At 41.8% G+C, this 22,680-nt stretch overlaps 1 protein-coding gene across 2 annotated transcripts in view; it reads right to left on the reverse strand.

The window, feature by feature from the left end:
- Positions 1-22,680, reverse strand: part of rgs20 (regulator of G protein signaling 20) — a 69,132-nt gene that overhangs the window by 18,131 nt on the left and 28,321 nt on the right. The window contains exons 1-2 of one of the 2 annotated variants that reach the window (XM_034183095.1): positions 16,215-16,370; positions 4,836-5,002 (exon numbers count right to left, since the gene is read on the reverse strand). In XM_034183095.1, coding sequence (XP_034038986.1) covers positions 4,836-4,999 — 164 coding nt within the window. In that variant the 5' untranslated portion in view covers positions 5,000-5,002; positions 16,215-16,370. Of the gene's footprint in view, positions 1-4,835; positions 5,003-16,214; positions 16,371-22,680 lie in introns of those variants that run through there. The other variant, XM_034183096.1, reaches the window with a different exon arrangement.

The raw sequence follows: 22,680 nt of genomic DNA on the forward strand, positions 1-22,680 counted from the left end.
GGGTTTAAAATCAGTGTTTCCCTTCACCTAGCTGAGCTGCCTTGCATGGCTACACGGACACCCAGCTACCCCCATTCACCATTTGACCCATGGCTGGGGGTTTGAAATCACTGTTGTCCTTCACCTAGCTGGGCTGCCAATACAAGGCTATGCAGAGTCCCAGCTAACCCCCTTCACCAGAGCCAGACGTTAGCCAGGGTGGCCTCTTCATGGAGCGTAGGTGTGACCAAACTGCCAAGATTGGATCTACTAGGGTACCAGAAGCCAAAGCCTTTTTCGCCAGACAGCCCACACCCACACCACCCGTTACCACACCATGGGATATGGACCCCATCTGGATGGACTTTGTGGTGCTGTAGAGTAAACTCGTCTTTAAGAGGTTCAGACTGAACGTGAGAGGGGCGCCAGTGCGTGCTATTGTGCACAGAGAATTTTGAAATGTTCAAAAAAATGTTTCACGCATAAATGCCGTGCTACGTGGCGCGATCTAATCGCCAACATGACGTACAGCTCGTCAAGTGGAGTAAAGAAGTGAACAGAGCGAGTGGTGACGTCAGCGGGTTGCATCAGAGCGCAGCTCGTCTGAACAATTCTAACGAGATGTTAAATCTCTCATCAACACACTTTAACAGCTGCACACAAGAAGGAAAGAACACAACTGTTTTACCAAGCCATGACAATGTAAACATGACAAATAATTACCTTTTTAGACAGCTCAAAATGCTTTTTGTAGCTTCTTAGGCGCGCACGTGCGTGTGAACCGCTGAAGCTGGAGTGGTCCTGTCTGATTCAGGAAGTGACTACAGCCGTTTTCAACAGCCAATTTGCAGAGAAAATGGTTAATCTGACACGAAATAATTATTTTATATACACAGTGTCCGGTGCAGAGTGCATGGCAGACGGTAGAACGAAGAACGGCGTCCATCTGGGATCACAGTGGGTGGAATCATCATGATGACGTACGTGCTCAGGAGGCCTTAAGTAAACTCTTATTGTAATGTTTTCTTTTTAAAAGTACAATAGTAATGTTCAGATGCCTCAGTTGTTCCACTGAGAAAATGCTGCACCGATGTTGACTCTCCTCTGACCTCTTGCTTTATCCCGAGCCTTTTTCATCGCAGCCTTTTCAGCCTCCGGCTTTCTTTTCCTTGGCTTTCTATCGGGGGTGAGCCAAAATGTAACAGTGGAAGTGGTAGTTTCAGCTGTATTCCCTCTGCCATTGTACCGAAGTGAACTTCTTCGGTGAAACGAGATGAGTGTGCACGCGCGGAGGAGGAAGGGACAGAGGGGGGCGTTGAGCCTGGTGACGCAAGCTGGAAGAACTAGACATGAAGGCATCTGATTGGTTTTTTCAGAGCGCACCGCGGGGCTTATACTGGCTGGAGGTTTGTCAATCCTAGAGCTGCTACCGGAATCAGAATTTTTTTCATTCCTTTTTCTGAATACATAATATATTGACTACAGTTAGGATAGATGGACCATTTCACCCAATATAACAAAAAGTGTTTCTGAACAGAGTTACCTACCCTAGCTTTAAATATACTAATACATTGAATTGTAATGTAATTTAATGGAGATATATATATATATATATATATATAGAGAGAGAGAGAGAGAGAGAGAGAGAGAATCAGCTACTTATCAGCTACTGTGGTCAATGCATTTTCCTGTAGAAGCCGAGCGTCCGTTCACTTCAATGGGACTGCCTGGAAAGGTTTTTTCATTGCCACGAAACATGACAGTCATTGGATAAAGCCACAATTTTGTCCCGCCCCCGAACGCTGAGTGTCTCTGGGGGTGAATGGAGCTGTGGACGGGCCTGGATGCTGAAGTTCTGCACAATGATTGGACGATAATTCGGAAGGCTGAATCCTGTTTTGATTGACAGCTATACGAGGTCTATTAGAAAAGTATCCGACCTTATTATTTTTTTCAAAAACCATATGGATTTGAATCACGTGTGATTACATCAGACATGCTTGAACCCTCGTGGGCATGCGAGAGTTTTTTCACGCCTGTCGGTTACGTCATTCGCCTGTGGGCAGTCTTTGAGTGAGGAGTCGTCCACCCGCTCGTCGATTTTTTTCATTGTTTAGGAATGGCTCAGAGACTGTTGCTTTGTTTGATAAAAATGTTTTCAAAACTGTAAGGCACAACTGAGTGGACACCATTAAATAAATTCAGCTGGTTTTCGGTAAAAATTTTAACGGCTGATGAGAGATTTTGGTCTGGTAGTGTCGCTTTAAGGACGGTCCACGGTGCCTGACGGCGATCTGTGCTTCGAGGCAGCAGCGTCTCGCCGTTTCAAGTTGAAAACTTCCACATTTCAGGCTCTGTTGACGCAGTAAGTCGTCAGAGAACAGAGAACTTTCAGAAGAAGTCGGCATGAGGAGTTTATTCGGACATTCCATTGTTAACGGTCATTTTGTAATGAAAGAACGTGCAGGCAGAGTCGCATGTCGGGCTGGACCCGACCGCGGGGGGTCGCGGCAGGAAAAACACCTCCGTTGGAAATCTTAACGGGCAAGTTGGAACATGCCCAAGCTGTTAAACAATTTCTCAGTTACTCACTTGTTGAAAGCCATTAAAAGCCGCCTGAATTCTACAAATGGTTTTCAACACGGAGGTGTTTTTCCTGTCGCGGCGCACACAGATTTGCCGAGTCGTCACGGAAACGACTCGGCGAATTTGCGCGTACGTCTTTCATTAAAAAAATGTCCTTAAACAGTGGAATGTCCGCATAAATTCCTCATGCCGGCCTCTTCTGAATCTTCTCTGTTCTCTCACGATGTCCTGGGTGAATTAAGCCTTAAATTAGGATGTTTTCAGCTCGAAACAGGCCGACGACATCGCCTGGAAGCGCTGCAGGACGTCCCGCTCCGTGGGAAGTCCTTACACCGACAGAAACACCCCATAATCTCTCATCAGCCGTTAAACTTTCACAGAAAACCAGCTTAATTTCTCGAATAGTGTCCACTCGGATATTCCTCACAGGTCCAGAAAAAATTTTGATAAAGCAACGCGCGCCGTCTCGAGCAGCATGTGAAACAAAGGAATTCAGCCGAGAGGGCGGGACCACATCTCACTCAAGGCCTGCCCACAGGGAAATGACGTCACCGACATGCGTGAAAAAACTCACGCATGCGCACGAGGGTTCAAGCATGATTGGTGTAATCGCATGTCATTCAAATCCATATAGTTAAAAAAAATAATAAAAGGGTCGGTTTATTATCTAAGAGACCTCGTATTTATGCATTTTTAAATTGTTTTGCTGAGCTATAAATCAGTCTGTTTTAAAGCTGCACAGAGATGCACACTGGATTAGATATTATGTGAGAAGATCTCGGTGAGTTAATCTCTGCTTCATTCTTCACTATTTAAAAGTCATCGCACGTTAATTAATGTCCCGGTTTGTAACACAACATCAAAGAATTCATAATTATAAGTCTATCCGGGCATATGTGGTAATAATTAGTGGTTGCTGATGTATTTTATTCATGAAATTTAGTGACGGAGAAACTGAAGCAATGGTTCAGTGTTTTGAAACTTTGATACAATTACATATAGCGACATCTGCTGGCCAATCTTTAAAATAACATTTGCATTGAACAATGTCAGGAAACAGGCTCTGTTATGTATGTTTAATAATAAAGGTTCCATGTGCTTCTTGAAATTTCTGATGATATTTTTGTTTAAAAACCATTAATAATAGTCTTGTAAAAGTAAGTCTCTTCAGCTATTCCCTTGTTTTCACTCGGGGTGGCCACAGCAGATCCAAGGTGGACCTGCAGTGTTGATTCTGGCACAGGTTTTATGCCGGATGCCCATTCTTGACGCATCTCCACATTACATGGAGAAATGTGGCAGGGGTGGGGTTTGAACTGGGAGCCTTCTGCACTGAAACCAAGTGCACTAACCACATGGTAATTGTGCCATCATAAAATACTGTATGTAATGGAGATATAAATTGTGAAATGCTTGTGCAACTAGGGACTGTTATGACCATTATACATATTTGAATGTACATAGAAATAAATTGACAAATTTTATGATGTAAGCCGACAATGAGCATCCCCTCTTTGACAGACCAGCAGCCGCCACTGATACACACACACACACACACACACACACACACACACACACACCCAAGAACTCCTATTAATCACCGCTGGAACCACCTGTGGACTTTTTTAGACTTTAATTTTGCAAGAACGTGTTTCGAGCTGTGTTTCGAGCTGTGGCTGAGGTATGTATTTCAGAAGTGCCTGATAAGCTGTGGCAGTGCTGATTCCATTCGAAGCTTGTGAACCTGATTAGAAACTGCAAAGATGATGAATGAGGCTGTTGTAATTGTGTCAAGGTTTGTAACTCAAAGCACCATTGATCTAATTGTCTTTTTTTTATTTATTTATTTATTTATTTTGGTACAATGGTAAGGTGTCACTGTGGGACATCCCCTTACTAATGTCGACGAATTCTCGTGAAATGATCCTGACTCATAGATTCACGTGGATCTGTCTCTTTCTGAAATCACTCTGGTTTCCTTTGACCTTATCTAACATACTGAAGTGCAGATAATTTTAAATCTTACGTAAGCTGCATGTGATGCAGTGCTGAGCAGATGCATTCAGGCAGAGAGTTAGTTTACATTGCGGAGTTTTGTTTTTTAAATTGCAATAGCAAAACCCACTATATAAATGTCCACAGATTACGTGGAAAGCTTTCAGTGAGATAGAACACACAGGTGGGGCCACAGCAGCTCAAGCTGTGCTGTGATGTTCGTTATACTGAGCACAATAAGTGAGGTTTCAAGTTGAGTTGGTTTCAAGACCTACCAGGAGCAGCTACAGCAACAACACCAGCAGAAGCAACATGCGTTTGAGCCCCGAGGGTTGGCTTGGCCCGGCTGGCCCTGCTGGGCCGGTGCAGTTCCCCCCGTTGCCGACTCCTGCTGCACCGACATCTGCCTCTTTCGCATTTCCATCCGCTCTGATCCCATGGGCTGCAGACAGAAGAGGAGGCAGGCAATGAGTGCTGTGTTTCAATGTCAGGAGTTCAACATGCAGGGATTCTATATTTGTGATTATTACAAAATCTGTTGGCCTGAAGAACATTTTTGGATCAATGATTCAGTGCTGCTGCAAGAAGAACCACTGTGGGTTGCAATGAGACTAATTTAAGGCAATGGTCAATGTGAACCATCTGTGATCATTTTCACCCCAGTAAAGATTAGTCAGCATAGATTAAATTGCCACTCTCCAGTTTATGTGTTTCTTTTATAAGCAGAAGCTACTTAATTGTAAATGATTTCTGACAGGAGCACGTGCTCGCACACGCACGAGTCATGCTGTAAAGGAATGCTGTTAATGGGGTAAGAAAAAAAAATTGTAGTTTTATTTTCCTGCCATATGAAATATATGATCAGATTTCAGTGTTTAATCTTGAAATGATATTGAGTTCAATACCCATACTTCAGAATTTTAAAGTATACTGTATTTATAATAGACTGTAAACACTGGCGGAACCAGAGGTTTTTTTGTTGGGGGGGGGGGGGTAATTGAGGGCATGATTATTTAGTAGTGAACGTGTATGAATTTTAAAGTAAATTTCAAGTGGCTATTCCATACAAGTCTCCGCCAAATCCACTAAAAAAAGGTAATCTGTTTTTGGAATATACTGAAGACATTTGGTTTGAGATCAAAATATGGATATGCAAACACAGTTTAGAAGGTCAGGGCAGGTCTGGGAGCATTAATTTGTGACACACCACTATATATTCCATGCTTACACATTCTCACTCCCAACTCATCACATTTTGATACTTACACTGAAAAAAGAAAATAGTTGAACCAACTTTAAAAAGCATTATAATAGGTAAAACCCGAATGAATTAAGTTGTCTGAACTTAGAATTGATCTAACTTGCAAACTTAAGTTCAAACAACTTAATTCATTCAGGTTTTACCAACTGTAACACTTTTTAAAGTTGGTTCAACTATTCTCTTTTTCAGTGTAGTCAGTTCCTCTTAACACCATGTGATGAGTAGTCTCTTCATATCATTTAGTGGTGAAATAGGTTTTTTTTTTTACAGCAGCGCCATTTCCCTCTGATAACAAGCAGAAATCACTGCTTGATTTCCATGCCACCAGAGAACATTCATTTATGTTTAGGTAATGGTTATGGTCATGGTTAAGGTTAGGGTTAGCATTTCTCCATGTGTCACTACATGACCAGAAGGGGCTGGCTACCCAATTCAACACATATATATGCACTCTGTCAAAATATACCCTTTGCATGAAAATGTGATGAGTTAAGAGTGAGAATATGTTGACCATACCATGGAACCACCTTGGGACTTGAATGGTAACTATCCAAAAAGAAAACATGGTTACTTTGGTGAGGAGGATATTGTCTATCTGCTACAGCCAAGTGAAATTCAGACATCATCTTGGCCTTTTCCAGCCACTAGGGTCTTCAACACTCATGCCCAGAGAAATGTGTCACACGGTCACGCACGCCGCCACAAATCTGAACAGTCTGTTATATCCACAATAGACCTTACAGTAAAGATATTTGTCCATTCCTTCCCATGGGTGACGTAAATAATGTGAACTATTGTCTCCATCATAACATGGGCAGCTGTGCCTCTCTGTGGTGCGCAGTAACACGTCACGGCATGCATCAGGCTCGGCGCTGAACGGATCTCACGCTGTAATAAATGTTCACTTTCTAACTCTGGAGGAGATATAACATGGAACTTGTGCCAGGCAGTTACATCATTAATAAACATGAATCTCACCTCCAACAGCGGTCCAGGAGTGTTTCACAGCGCGGACGTCGACATGAAGCCAAGACAGTGGCCAGCAGTTAAAATCCTCTCACCCAAAACAAAATAATTAATTCCATGTGATCACCCAACCATCGCGGTGTCCAGAGTTGAGTTGTGCTCCTGAAGTGGGCAAACAAGTAAAAAGAAAGTTCCCTGGAAAGGCGCGCCATCTGAGGATACTGCATGACCCAACTGCCAGCAAACTTTGGAGCAAAGCTGTACAGTGGCAGGTGTGTGCATGTGTGTCCCACTCGTGCACTTAGTGTCCCATGTAGCATTATGCATACACACACGTACACATGGCTAAATAATAATTACAGCCCCACACATGTGCGCAGAATGCATGTGTGCAGAGTGCACGTGCACATAAAGAAAACAGCGCTTCAGTCTGCCATCCAGACATTTCGAGATCGGGCAGTCTGCAGCGCCTTTTATGGCCATCTGACAGCAGTCTGTGTCATCTACATATGCTCTGGATGCAATCTGACAGGTGTGGACAAGGCAGTCTGTCTGCGCTCCAACACTGCTGCCCACTCCTCTTTTCCTCCCGACTGCATCAGATTATGGCAATATTTGCCGTATCGGGCATACTTCTGGCACATGCTTGCTATGTGTGACGGGGGCTTTAATCTCAAAGGCTGAGGTCCCAGAGGCATGGACACCTTTGAAAAGACAAGTAAATGTCTTAACAGGTTCAACCCTTTCAACACATATGCATAGACTTCTGATGGCCAAGTCCAGGAACTCACTGAAAGCCTGGATCTGAGTCTTGATCTAGGATAATCCCAATCCCAGACACTCAAATTCTTCACACATCTTCAAAAGTACTGCAATCAGACCATCCATCGATTCCACAAAGATCACAGCATCATCCACAAAGTCAAGGTCAGTAAACCTTTCCTCATCAACAAAGGCACCAACCCTACCCAACACCCTGCCCACAAAATGGTAAATGGACTGCATTTATATAGCGCTTTTCCATCTGCATCACACACTCAAAGACTTTGGAATGTCAGCTGTTTATTTCTTGGTATTTACATTGAGATGCAATATACAACATAGCACCTTTTGCACTCGACCATCCACATTTAGGTAAGCAAAAATATTGGAATAAATAAGTCAAATGGTAAATTACACTTTGGGCCCCCTGTCTTCCACTTGGTACCGAGCAGTGTCCAGCATCATGACTAGTGTCATTACTATTTTCCAAACCATGTAGTTGTTATTTTCACACACAGTGCCCACATTCTTTAAATAGCCAGTGCACCAGTGCCATCTGTATATATGATCTGACACATCGGTTTCATGAAACAGTATAAATTGAATGCACGACAGATAAAATGAAGCAGGCATTTCTATCCTTTGCTATTATTTTACCATATATATATATATATACTTACACTTAGGCTGAATCTCAATTCTACCCCTTGGCCCTTCCCCTTACCCCTTCCCCTCCGTTTTGCGCCGGCACGAGAGACAGAGGGGTGTCTCAATTCTCTTTTTGGAGTAAGGCGGAGGGCTACAAACCCCTCCAAACGGAGTGAATCTGGATGCACACTCTGTTTGGAGGGGTAGAAGAAGCTTACCGCTGTCTCCACAGAAACAAACATGGCGGCGAAAGAGCCATACTACAACCCCTGGCAAAAATTATGGAATCACCGGCCTCGGAGGATGTCCATTCAGTTGTTTAATTTTGTAGAAAAAAGCAGATCACAGACATAAATCAAAACTAAAGTCATTTCAAATGGCAACTTTCTGGCTTTAAGAAACACTATAAGAAATCAGGAAAAAAATTGTAGCAGTCAGTAACGGTTACTTTTTTTAGACCAAGCAGAGGGGAAAAAATATGGAATCACTCAATTCTGAGGAAAAATTATGGAATCATGAAAAACAAAAGAACGCTCCAACACATCACTAGTATTTTGTTGCACCACCTCTGGCTTTTATAACAGCTTGCAGTCTCTGAGGCATGGACTTAATGAGTGACAAACAGTACTCTTCATCAATCTGGCTCCAATCTTCTCTGATTGCTGTTGCCAGATCAGCTTTGCAGGTTGGAGCCTTGTCATGGACCATTTTCTTCAACTTCCACCAAAGATTTTCAATTGTATTAAGATCCGGACTATTTGCAGGCCATGACATTGACCCTATGTGTCTTTTTGCGAGGAATGTTTCAGTTTTTGCTCTATGACAAGATGCATTATAATCTTGAAAAATGATTTCATCATCCCCAAACATCCTTTCAATTGATGGGATAAGAAAAGTGTCCAAAATATCAACGTAAACTTGTGCATTTATTGGTGATGTAATGACAGCCATCTCCCCAGTGCCTTTACCTGACATGCAGCCCCATATCATCAATGACTGTGGAATTTACATGTTCTCTTCAGGCAGTCATCTTTATAAATCTCATTGGAACGGCACCACACAAAAGTTCCAGCATCATCACCTTGCCCAATGCAGATTCGAGATTCATCACTGAATATGACTTTCATCCAGTCATCCACAGTCCACGATTGCTTTTCCTTAGCCCATTGTAACCTTGTTTTTTTCTGTTTAGGTGTTAATGATGGCTTTCATTTAGCTTTTCTTTATGTAAATCCCATTTCCTTTAGGCGGTTTCTTACAGTTCGGTCACAGACGTTGACTCCAGTTTCCTCCCATTCGTTCCTCATTTGTTTTGTTGTGCATTTTCGATTTTTGAGACATATTGCTTTAAGTTTTCTGTCTTGACGCTTTGATGTCTTCCTTGGTCTACCAGTATGTTTGTCTTTAACAACCTTCCCATGTTGTTTGTATTTGGTCCAGAGTTTAGACACAGCTGAGTGTGAACAACCAACATCTTTGCAACATTGCATGATGATTTACCCTCTTTTAAGAGTTTGATAATCCTCTCCTTTGTTTCAATTGACATCTCTCGTGTTGGAGCCATGATTCATGTCAGTCCACTTGGTATAACAGCTCTCCAAGGTGTGATCACTCCTTTTTAGATGCAGACTAACAAGCAGATCTGATTTGATGCAGGTGTTAGTTTTGGGGATGAAAATTTACAGGGTGATTCCATAATTTATTCCTCAGAATTGAGTGAGTCCATATTTTTTTTCCCTCTGCTTGGTCTAAAAAAGTAACCGTTACTGACTGCCACAATTATTTTTCCTGATTTCTTATAGTGTTTCTTAAAGCCAGAAAGTTGCCAATTGAAATGACTTTAGTTTTGTGTCATGTCTGTGATCTGCTTTTTTTCTACAAAATTAAACAACTGAATGAACATCCTCTGAGGCCGGTGATTCCATAATTTTTGCCAGGGGTTGTAATGTAAGCAGCTTTCATTGCAAATTACGCTGTTTAGAAAGTTATAACTTGCCAAAAAACGTTACAGGCGATTGCCTATAACAGCAACGTGTATGCTGCTGGATGCATGTTGCATATATTGTCGTTCTGAAGAATATCGTAACTTCGCTTGTGCGCTGAGGCGTTTTAATGCATATACACATAAACACCACGATAAGACACTTTTATATCTCACAATAGAGAAAATCGTGATAAAGGATAAGCACGTTAGATTGTATTTTCATAAATCTTTGGATAATAGTGACCCCTACTGTTGGATTTCAAGGTCTGTAACGTGTGTGTATTTAGTAAACAAACAGGGAGCCCTGAACACACTCGTCTCCTAATAAGCTTTCGGACAGAAAATGAGAAGTTTCACCAATGGGAGTAAGTTGGAAATATATATACACACATATGTGTAACACATAACCTGACATCCTGCTATTATTTGTCAAGGAAATTTCTAAAGGAAATATGGCTGGATGCAAAAAATGGGAGAATTTGAAAAATAAATATAAGGTTAAGAACTAGATGCAGCCCATAACATACATACAGGTGCTGATCATATACACTCAACAAAAATATAAACGCAACACTTTTGGTTTTGCTCCCATTTTGTATGAGATGAACTCAAAGATCTAAAACTTTTTTCACATACAAAATATCACCATTTCCCTCAAATATTGTTCACAAACCAGTCTAAATCTGTGATAGTGAGCACTTCTCCTTTGCTGAGATAATCCATCCCACCTCACAGGTGTGCCATATCAAGATGCTGATTAGACACCATGATTAGTGCACAGGTGTGCCTTAGACTGCCCACAATAAAAGGCCACTCTGAAAGGTGCAGTTTTGTTTTATTGGGGGGGGGGATACCAGTCAGAATCTGGTGTGACCACCATTTGCCTCATGCAGTGCAACACTGTAATTGTAAGTGTAATTAGAGTGTAATTAGAATATCATGAAAAAGTTGATTTATTTCAGTAATTCCATTCAAAAAGTGAAACTCGTATAATGTATACATTTATTCCACACAGACTGATATATTTCAACTGTTTATTTATTTTAATTACTAATTGATGAATTACTAATCAATCAATTAATGATGAATCAATTAACAATATGAATTATTACAATTACTAATGATTAATTATTCATTATTATTTGTATCATTAACATTAATTAATTTATTAATACCATTAATTATTATTATAAATTGCTAATTAATTAAATTAATTATTAATACCACAAAATTCTCCAACATGATTGCAACGTGTCAAAGAAATCTGCGACTTCTTCTATTTCTTTGCATTTATGCAGAAAGGTGAGAAAATAAAAAGAGCAAACAGGCTACTGCAACAAGTTGCGCTTCGGTTGCCATGTTGACAAAGAAGACGGCAGTACGGGCAGTTTTTTTCCCATAAGGTGGAGGGGTGTCTTAATTCATAGGGCTAGAGGCATACCCCTTCACCTCACCCCTTGTTTTAAAGGGGTAGGCATAGGGGTAGGGGTAGGGTCAAGGGGAAGGGGAAGGGGTACAAAAGAGAACTGAGACTGGGCCTTACACTCACTTATATTCTTTTTTTACATAATCAGCTCACATAAGTATTTATGCACCCACCAGCAAACACTGCAATATACTTTATCCACCTTTCTTTAATGTAAATATTTATTTTTTTCTTTACTGTATGACTGTATGAATGCATGCTTAGGCAGTCTGGATCTTTTCACTTTTTACTCCCAGTGAAGTTTTTTTATGGACTTGATGATGCGTTTCAGATCATTGTTTTGGTGTGTGATGATCCATTTGGATGCATTCCTCTTTTAACTGCGACACTAAATTGGAAGCCTGTGTTTAAATACACATTTTGGGCTCTCTATCAATTTCTATCAGTCAGTTATATTTTGTTCCACAGCTGTTGTGACTCATCTCTGTAGTTTTTTTTTTTTTTTTTTTTGCAAACTCGACCCTGTCTTTCAGATGCTTATTGTCGATTAGTGTTTGCATCTTGTGCCGTGGCCTCTATAATCCTGCTACAATGTCTTCTTCAAACAGTGGATTGTGATGCTTTCACACCTGCTCTGTGAAGGCTGTTGGTGACCTTCACGATCTGTTCAGTGGTGATTCTAAGGGGGGGGGGGGGGGGGGGGGGGTGAGGTGGGTTGTGCACCCCCCGCCCCCCGACATACACACACAAACACACACTTGAAATGCTGACAAAACATGTGATAAAATATGGTAAAAGGTCTTCTGGAGGCCAAGCAGCTCATCCCACACTTCCTTACCCTCAGCCAAGTCCTCTAACTCTTCATGGCGGATCCAGAGGTGTTCCCAAGATAGGTAGGAAACACATATAATCCCTTCAGTGTGTCCTTGGTCTTCCCCAGGGTGTCATACCTCAGTTGGATGGGCCTGTAAGACCTCCCTTGGGAGAAGACCAAGGGGCATCCTCACCAGTTGCCCGAACTGCCTCAACTGGCTCCTTTAGATGTGACGAAACAGTGACTCTACTCTGAGTCCCTCCTGGATATTCGATCTCCTCTCCCTGTCCCAGAGTGTAAGAGCAGATACCCGACAGAAAATCTCATTTCCACTGCTTGTATCCGCGACCTTGTTCTTTCAGTCATTACACAAAGTTCATGGACAATACATAGGTGAGGATAGGAGCATAGGTCAACTGATAAATCGAGCTCCTTGCCTTCTGGCTCAGCTCTTTCTTCACCATGACGGACCAGTACAGCATCTGTAAAACAACAGACGGTCTCACGCTCCCGTTTAAACTTCCAGTGTTTAAAATAAAAACTGTGTATTAACAATGACTTGAGAGTCCAGATTTATCTTCTCAGATTGCCTGAGAATGCAGGGGGAAAGCTATAGATATTTTTTAATTTACCAATTAAATGTTTTTTAAATTACTTCATGTTTTTTTATTAACCACCTCAACATATGCCCCTGTATGTCTGCCTAGTGAGGGCATGCCTTCAGATGTCGGCATTTGTTCCCCCACCTTCTTCATCTGAACCTAGACCCATTCTTGCTGTCAATTATCATCTGATTGATTGATTGATTGATTGATTGATTGATTGATTGATTGATTGATTGATTGATTGATTGATTGATTGATTGATTGATTGGCCAACCCATTTGATTTTTTCTCAGTGCACCAGTGGCTTCTTCCATTTTCAGGCCATTCCAGACTGTTGTATTGGCTGTGCCCAGTGTTTGAGCAATGTCTCTAATTGACACCCCCCCCCCCCCCCCCCCCCAACTTTTTTTTTCTCAGTTTCAGAAAGATTTGCTTTTATCCTGGTTATCACATTGGTGTATCTTTTCTCACAAAGCCTGCAGAATTCACAAAACCCAAGGCTAAAAACCAAGAGTATACATAAAGAGTTATTTGGAATCCAAATAAATAAATAAAGAAAGAAAGAAATGGACATGATGCCAAAAAATGGTGGTCTGATAAAAAAAAAAAAAAGATATGATGTAGGCTGTTTAACATATCTGGATGTAAAACTGAGAAGTAAAAGCTGAAATTCAAGACTTTCCGCATCTATACACATCTTTTTTTAATCTCAAATCCAAATGTGTTCAATTTAATGCAAAATCAAATAAATTAACCTTGTCTTTCCAACAATTTCACAGGGACTGAACAATGCTGATAATCAGACTTTTAACAGTACTTAAGTGCAAGATGTACATTCAGAAAATCAGAAAAACAACACAGCCTGACTGTTAGACTGTCTGTCATCTACTTTTATATTTTCGCTTTTCTTGTGTACAGATGTGGTTTTTAGTATAAAACAATGAAAATTCTGCAGAACAAGCTGAAATATTCAAGATATGTCCAGAAAAAAGTGTGGAATTAGTTACTGAAAGTTGTGCCTTTTTCAAAATCCAAGATGGCATTCAAAATGGTTACCATTTTACTTATCTTTACATATATTTACTTCTGAAAAGGTTAAAATCCCAACATACGTGTCTAAATGTATGTTTAAAGGCACGAGGAACTCTTATATAGAGGCTTCAACTTATGAATATGCCAGAAACTAATTAAATGATTTCCATATTTGAATCCAATAAACTTGTGCCAGAAACATGGAAAGTTCTATGACACATTTCACAAGTTTTACTCACGCATCCATGATTGCACCTATAATCATGGTAAAGTATTGCCCATGCCCTAAAGTATATATTCAGACACTTAAATCAGGTTTGTACCCTTTCCACAAACAAGGATATGCATAAGAAAAAAAGCAGCCATTTTGGACACCATCTTGGATTTTGAAAAAAGCCACAAGAGCAATTTTTGGACATTTTTAGTCCAGTGAGTGGCTCGATGAACCCGCTCTCCAACCCCCTGATGGTGGACTGGATGCCTGCATGGACTTTCCTCAATTGCTGTTGTGTTCTGTATTGTAAACCTTTTTTGGTAGAACGGCCTAAGGAATGGGTCACCCCTTTGAGTCTGGCCTGCTTAAGGTTTCTTCCTCAATATCATCAGAGGGAGTTTTTCCTGACCACTGTCATCTGTGTGCTTGCTCTAGGGGTTGGTAAGGTTAGACCTTACTTGTGTGATGCTCCTTGAGGCAGCTTTGTTGTGATTTGGTGCTATATAAACGAAATAAATTGAAAATAAATTGAAATTGACTCTACACATTTTTCTAGGCCTATCCTGAAAATTTCAGCTTGTTCCCCAAAATTTCCATTATTTGGCCCATTTTTGAGCATATACTCTTAGACTAATGAGGATAGTTTGACAAGGCAAATGGACCAGCAAATGGACCATTTTCTAAATCATATTTGCATCCCAAAGCAAATTAAAATACTAAAAGTAAGTCACTTTGGCTGCTCTCATTCCATCGCAACGCCGCATTACACGGAGAAATATAGCAGGAGTGGGCTTTGAACAGGGAACCTTCCACACTGAAACCAAGTGCACTATGGCCACCACCGCTTGGGCCACTAAAGCAAATTCATCTCTGAGGTTATTTGAACCAGTGTGCGAGGGAACATCGCCGGATGCCATGGGAACAGAGGACAAGATGTGTGACAATGTGAAAAAAGATGGATGAAACAAGATTTTTGATGGCAAATGTCAACTGAAATTCATGGAGGTGGGGGCTACAGCCCTATTAAGCCCTATGATCGCCTATGTCTGTAATAACAATGCATAAATTCTAAATAATTTAAAACTAATTTACAATTGCCATGCATTATGGCTTCCTGTCTCACGCTGATGTTAAAATATATAGTTTGGGCATATTCAGTAGTAACGATCATGCTCACAGAGGGACTTCTTGGCTTTTCTTTTTTATATATACAAATGTGTCATCACCAGGTCAGACGCTGCCAAATCCTGTCAGATCATTTTATGTAACAAAGCTGTCCGTTCCAAAGCACGGACTCGTCACCTGACACGAGAAACGATTGTTAAAAAATAAAATAAAATGTCAGAAGACTTGGTAGATGAGAGGGAGGGGAGATGAAGGCGCAGTTTGCAAATCTATAACCGCAGCATCGTTCTATCACTGCATGTCTGCCTTTGCAATGAACACAATACCATTTTGTCATTTCTAAAATGGATCCGCGCTGAGATTTCCTGCAGACGCACATTTTGCGCATCTTTGCCAAATGGCATATTTTTACGCGCTGGGTGTCAGGGACTTCAAAGCTCACGCAGCGCGCTACAGACCGTTAAAATGACAAGGGGGGTCACATCCATTCAAGGGATAAATGAGGATAAGACAAAATAAATTGCCACGAGCGCAGGATGTGAATGACATGGGTGCTGATGGCTTGATCACCTGCAAAGACACCAAACGCAACAGCGAGTCGCAATCGCATCAATGAGAAAGTGGCACCGCCGCGAAGAAGCACGCACGGAGCTTCATCGTCCTGGACAACCACCGAAAAGACCGTGCGTGGCTGGGATCTGCTCAAAAAAAAAAAAAAAAACCGCACGCACAGCAGCAACACAGTGCTATTCGGTCCAAACCCGCCTCACACATCCCACTCGCGAAAATGACAAATCTCTCCGTGTCCAGTACTTACAATTTCACCATGTATGCACAGCCACAAAGATAATTCTTTGCCTTGATTACATCCGATGGCACACACGGCTTTTTCCCACCGACCGGCTACTTCAAGTCAGTACGCATGCGTCTCCTCTCCGACTCGTAGTAGCCCACAGAAGAGTGGAAAGCCCACTTGGTTGGCACAGGTTTGGTGGCGCCGTGCGCGCGAGAGATCAGCAGAATGTTTGACAGGCAACGTTAAAGAGTTGGAGAGAAATCCACCTCAGGAGATCTGTCAGCGTTTACGAAGGTTTAAAATAAGTCGCAGGTCAAACAAAAATTAAAAATCACGTTTTATCAGCACGGCTTTTTTAATACCCTGTGGTCGCTGTCTGTGGTGCTGAAACAGTCAGCAGCGCTTCTTCTTCTTCAAAGAAAAAAAAAGCCGTTGAAGAATTCTATGATAGATTATTTTAAAATATTATTGTTGGACCTTTAAAACTGAACAAATTGCAATTTAACATCTTTCACTGACAAAGACCTTCGATCTATAGGCCTGCAACCAACGCTGGAGAGAGCAACACTGCCACCCGAAGGAAGCTCAGTGGAACTACACCACTATGTTTTCCATAGACGTGGTTTTATCACACAAATGTAGAATAATTCTGGGTATGTTAACGATTGCCTTTGCTTAATATAATTTTTAATACGCTCGCAACCTTGTGTCACTCTTACCATCTATCATTTTTTGTTTGTTTGTTTGTTTTTACAAGTTTTGGAGGCCCTGCAACTTATATATCAAACATAAATAAAAAATACATAAATCACAAGGTTGTCCTTAATAATATTAATTAAAATCACTATTTATATAGGACTGCCACAGGAATCAAAGCAGGAAACAAAATAAACTCCAGTAACAAAAGAATAAATTCTATTTATAAAAAGTACACTATGACAATACACAAAAACCTTGAATCAAAGCTCATAACACAGAAAAAGGTGCAATGTATACAACCCCTGGCAAAAATTATGGAATCACCGGCCTCAGAGGATGTTCATTCAGTTGTTTAATTTTGTAGAAAAAAAAAAGCAGATCACAGACATGACACAAAACTAAAGTCATTTCAAATTGCAACTTTCTGGCTTTAAGAAACACTATAAGAAATCAGGAAAAAAAATTGTGGCAGTCAGTAACGGTTACTTTTTTAGACCAAGCAGAGGGAAAAAAAATATGGACTCACTCAATTCTGAGGAATAAATTATGGAATCATGAAAAACAAAAGAACGCTCCAACACATCACTAGTATTTTGTTGCACCACCTCTGGCTTTTATAACAGCTTGCAGTCTCTGAGGCATGAACTTAATGAGTGACAAACAGTACTCTTCATCAATCTGGCTCCAACTTTCTCTGATTGCTGTTGCCAGATCAGCTTTGCAGGTTGGAGCCTTGTCATGGACCATTTTCTTCAACTTCCACCAAAGATGTGTCTTTTTGCAAGGAATGTTTTCAGTTTTTGCTCTATGGCAAGATGCATTATCATCTTGAAAATTTATTTCATCATCCCCAAACATCCTTTCAATTGATGGGATAAGAAAAGTGTCCAAAATATCAACGTAAACTTGTGCATTTATTGATGATGTAATGACAGCCATCTCCCCAGTGCCTTTACCTGACATGCAGCCCCATATCATCAATGACTGTGGAAATTTACATGTTCTCTTCAGGCAGTCATCTTTATAAATCTCATTGGAACGGCACCAAATAAAAGTTCCAGCATCATCACCTTGCCCAATGCAGATTCGAGATTCATCACTGAATATGACTTTCATCCAGTCATCCACAGTCCACGATTGCTTTTCCTTAGCCCATTGTAACCTTATTTTTTTCTGTTTAGGTGTTAATGATGGCTTTTGTTTAGCTTTTCTGTATGTAAATCCCATTTCCTTTAGGCAGTTTCTTACAGTTCGGTCACAGACGTTGACTCCAGTTTCCTCCCATTCGTTCCTCATTTGTTTTGTTGTGCATTTTCGATTTTTGAGACATATTGCTTTAAGTTTTCTGTCTTGACGCTTTGATGTCTTCCTTGGTCTACCAGTATGTTTGCCTTTAACAACCTTCCCATGTTGTTTGTATTTGGTCCAGAGTTTAGACACAGCTGACTGTGAACAACCAACATCTTTTGCAACATTGCGTGATGATTTACCCTCTTTTAAGAGTTTGATAATCCTCCCCTTTGTTTCAATTGACATCTCTCGTGTTGGAGCCATGATTCATGTCAGTCCACTTGGTGCAACAGCTCTCCAAGGTGTGATCACTCCTTTTTAGATGCAGACTAACGAGCAGATCTGATTTGATGCAGGTGTTAGTTTTGGGGATGAAAATTTACAGGGTGATTCCATAATTTTTTCCACAGAATTGAGTGATTCCATATTTTTTCCCTCTGCTTACCGTTACTGACTGCCACAATTATTTTTCTTGATTTCTTATAGTGTTTCTTAAAGCCAGAAAGTTGCCATTTGAAATGACTTTAGTTTTGTGTCATGTCTGTGATCTGCTTTTTTTCTACAAAATTAAACAACTGAATGAACGTCCTCTGAGGCTGGTGATTCCGTAATTTTTGCCAGGGTATTTTTGGCCTCATCATATGATTTCTATGTGACTTCATTATGAAGTTATTCATACTCAGTGATGCCGGTAACGCGTTACTTAGTAACGCGTTACTTAGTAACGCGTTACTCTAATCTGACCACTTTTTTTAGTAACGAGTAATCTAACGCGTTAATCTTTCCAAATCAGTAATCAGATTAAAGTTACTTCTTCATGTCACTGTGCGTTACTATTATTTTTTCATTGTGGGTCGATAGCAGCATTAAACTTGGTCTGTGGGCAGGTGGTCGGGGTTCGACTGAACTGCCCACTTTCAGTGAGCTGTGAGCTTTTCATCCGCGTTTTTTTGCAGCTGCTCGACTCGTCCTCACCTCTTAAAGCGCGGTGATCAGCACACCTGCACTGAGCTTTACAAAGACATTTTTATACTTTTTTTCCTCCTTTATTCAGAATTCTGAGCTGAGCCGCTCTGTATCTGGTCATTAAAAACAGCTGATCCTCGGCGACGTGTCAACAACTAACACTATTTTCCACTCAAATGCACCTAAACTCTCTTTCTGAGGACCACATGATGTGAAAACACAATAAAACTTTCTTACCTGTAAATCTGGTCATGTTTTCTGCATAAATAAATGTAATCCATTCTTTGTGCTCAAACGCCAAAGCAGGGGCGAATCAAGATGGAATGGGGGCGTGGGGCAAGGATGTGCCCCCCCACAACACCCCTAGATTAAAGGTCCAGTTTTGAAGCCGTTTTTTACTACAACTACTAATATTGCTTAAAATAATAATAATTTCGACAAGTAAAATGTTTAGAGAGAATTTAAATGTTAGAAAAATGCTAGAATTTAATAGTTACATTTATAAAAAAATGCAGGTTCGAAATTGCAAGTTTTACTGTTACAGTGCTGTCAACAGTTAAATATGAGGTCAAGAAAGAGGTCTTTATTTTACTTTTTATAAAACAAGTATTTATTTTCATTGAAGTCAAGAAAGGGTGACTATAAAGTGAATTTTGGCAAAACAGGTATCATTGTCATGTTGAGGTGGCAGAGGGTTGTTGTCGACAGCTGGGAAAAGTAACTAAAAAAGTAACTAGTAATCTAACTTAGTTACTTTTACAATTGAGTAATCAGTAAAGTAACTAAGTTACTTTTTCAAGGAGTAATCAGTAATCAGTAATTGGATTACTTTTTCAAAGTAACTGTGGCAACACTGTTCATACTATTCAATCACACATATTTTGCTTATCAGTATATGCTGTGCATCAACCATCTAGGCTTATTGGTTGTTGAAGTCCAATATAGCCCCCGATGCCCGTTGGTGGAAGTGCTTATATCTCTTCTGCAAGCACCAAGCAGAAGACTTCCCCTGGATGAGATGCCAGTTTGATGCGGGTTACTTCCTCAGCCAAGGCCAATCCCCAGTTACAGCTGGGTGGACTGAGACAGCCAGTGTAGATGAAGTGTTTTGTCCAAAGACACAGACAGGAAGCATGAGTGGGATTGCTGAGATACACACCAAAATATGATTTCAGAATATATTTCCCTTGACCTTGATCCTTGACCAAACTAATCCAAAAACTAATTACCTCTAGATATATGTCCACACACACACACACACACACACACACATGAAAATAATACCCTGCTTTTTGCTGTTATTCTCCTTTTCACCACAGTTCTGTTTGTCTCATGAGTCTTAGGCTGGACGTACTCCAGCGCAATTTAAAAGACCGGCTCATTCATCCACTTCTCGCTAGTTTGTTGACTAACCTTGTGTACCGGTTATGCCCAGTCTAGCCACCTGTTACCACCCATGCCTGATACACTTTTGACCATTTGGACAGAACACTATCTTTTGGACTCTGACTCTTCTCTTTTGGCAAATAAAATCACTTATTTCACCTCGTCAGTGTGTGGTTCTCTGCATTTTGGGTCCAATTTATTCCTCTGGTTAACATGTTTTCACTGCTTCGCCAAGTTGTAGTGTAATTACGGTTATAGACCAGCCATTCCCAAATTTAAGAGCACTGCACACTACTAGTTGAAAAGTTTAATCTAGGTTAGCTAAAGGAAAATAACATGTCATTTAAATATCTTTGTTGTGTGGGCCGCTGAAGAGGAGGTACTGCTGGCCCACCACCACCAGTCGGCGCCCTGCTTGGAGTGCGGGCTTCAAGCATGAGAGGGCGCCGAGACAGAGAGTGACAGCTGTCACTCGTTTACACCAGCTGTCACCAATCACCACCATCTCTACAAAAGCTGGATCATTACTCCACCTCCTCGCCGAGAAATCAACTACCGTCGAAGGTAATTCTTCTCTGCTGTAGTTATTCAGTGTATCTAAACTGTGATCTGTGTGCAGCCGCGTACCTGTGAAGTCTGTGGAAAACTGGATTGGCGGATAGTGAGAGGACGACGGTCTTCGTCTCTCACTCCATCCAGAAAGAAGACAAACAGGAGCTGCACGAGTGATAACGTATCTGGGGGTGGAGGTTCTCCCTCCCGAAGGAACTAGTTCCAAGGATTACTGGGTGTATGGATACACACTCACCATAACTGTTTTGTCATCTTCTGCCAGCAGTACCAGGGTCTGCAACCGAAGACGGTGACCACCTGGGGACTCAGGACTTGGCGGCTCCGGTGTTCTTCAGGCCGTTGGTGGTGGAAGCTGTGTGGGTTCCGGCTCTCCGATCGCCAGAGGTCTCCTATCTTCGAGCCTGCCCGCACGTCACCTTGTGTACAATTGGCATTATCTGTATTTAGTTGTGCGATTCACAACATTAAATTGTTACTCTTTGTCTTATCCATTGTCCGTTCATTTGCACCCCCTGTTGCGGGTCCGTGTTACGACCCTCTCCCAACAGGATTTCTCGGCCATTCATCATGGATCCCGAGGGGCGTCAACCACAGCTTGAACAGCCAATGGGAGAACAAGGAGCGCAGGCGTCAGCAGGAGGCGTGGTAAGTGATCTGCAGCAAATCCTCACTGCTTTCACCGCTCAGTTAAATCTGGTAACCGAGCAGACTGCAGTCCTCAATCAGAGGGTGGAGGCTCTCACCGCCAGAGTGGAAGCGCGCGACTCGAGCGCTGCTGCAGTGACTCCTCCTGCTGGCTCTGGGCCACAGACAGACGTTCCACTGGCCATTCAACAAACCCCCCCACTGTCCCCTGAAGCTTACATAAGCCCTCCAGAACCGTACGGAGGTTGTGTCGAAACATGCGCAGACTTCTTAATGCAGTGTTCGCTCGTTTTTCACAGCGTCCAGTTATGTACGCATCAGATGCCAGCCGGGTGGCTTATGTGATTAATTTCCTTCGAGGTGAGGCACGCGCTTGGGCTACGGCGCTTTGGGAACAGAATTCGTGGCTCCTGACGTCATACGCTGGGTTTGTACGGGAATTCAAACAGGTGTTTGATCATCCCAACAGAGGCGAGACCGCCTCGAGCGTGCTGCTGTCAATGAGACAGGGGCGCCGAAGCGCAGCTGATTATGCAGTCGACTTCCGCATCACGGCTGCGAGGTCCGGCTGGAATAATGTTGCGCTCCGCGCCGCCTTCATAAGCGGACTGTCTCCAGTACTGAAGGAGCATTTACTGGCTAAGGACGAACCGCAAGACTTCGATGGGCTTGTCAGTTTGGTTATTCGTTTAGACAACCGGTTGAATGAACACCATCGGGAGCAGGCCGGGGGGCGTGGTCAGGCACAAGCCGTCCCTCTCTCCTCCGGGTCCGAAAGGGTGTCGTCTTCCTCACGTTCCACTGCCAGAGGGCTCCGTGTGGCAACAGCTCCCCCTGCTGACGAAGCTATGGACACGAGCAGGGCCAAATTAAAGTCAAATATCAGACAAAGGAGGCTGGCCCGCGGGGAGTGTTTTTTCTGTGGCTC

The sequence above is a fragment of the Thalassophryne amazonica genome, chromosome 12, assembly GCF_902500255.1.
Source record: "Thalassophryne amazonica chromosome 12, fThaAma1.1, whole genome shotgun sequence".
Taxonomy (NCBI): Eukaryota; Metazoa; Chordata; class Actinopteri; order Batrachoidiformes; family Batrachoididae; genus Thalassophryne; species Thalassophryne amazonica.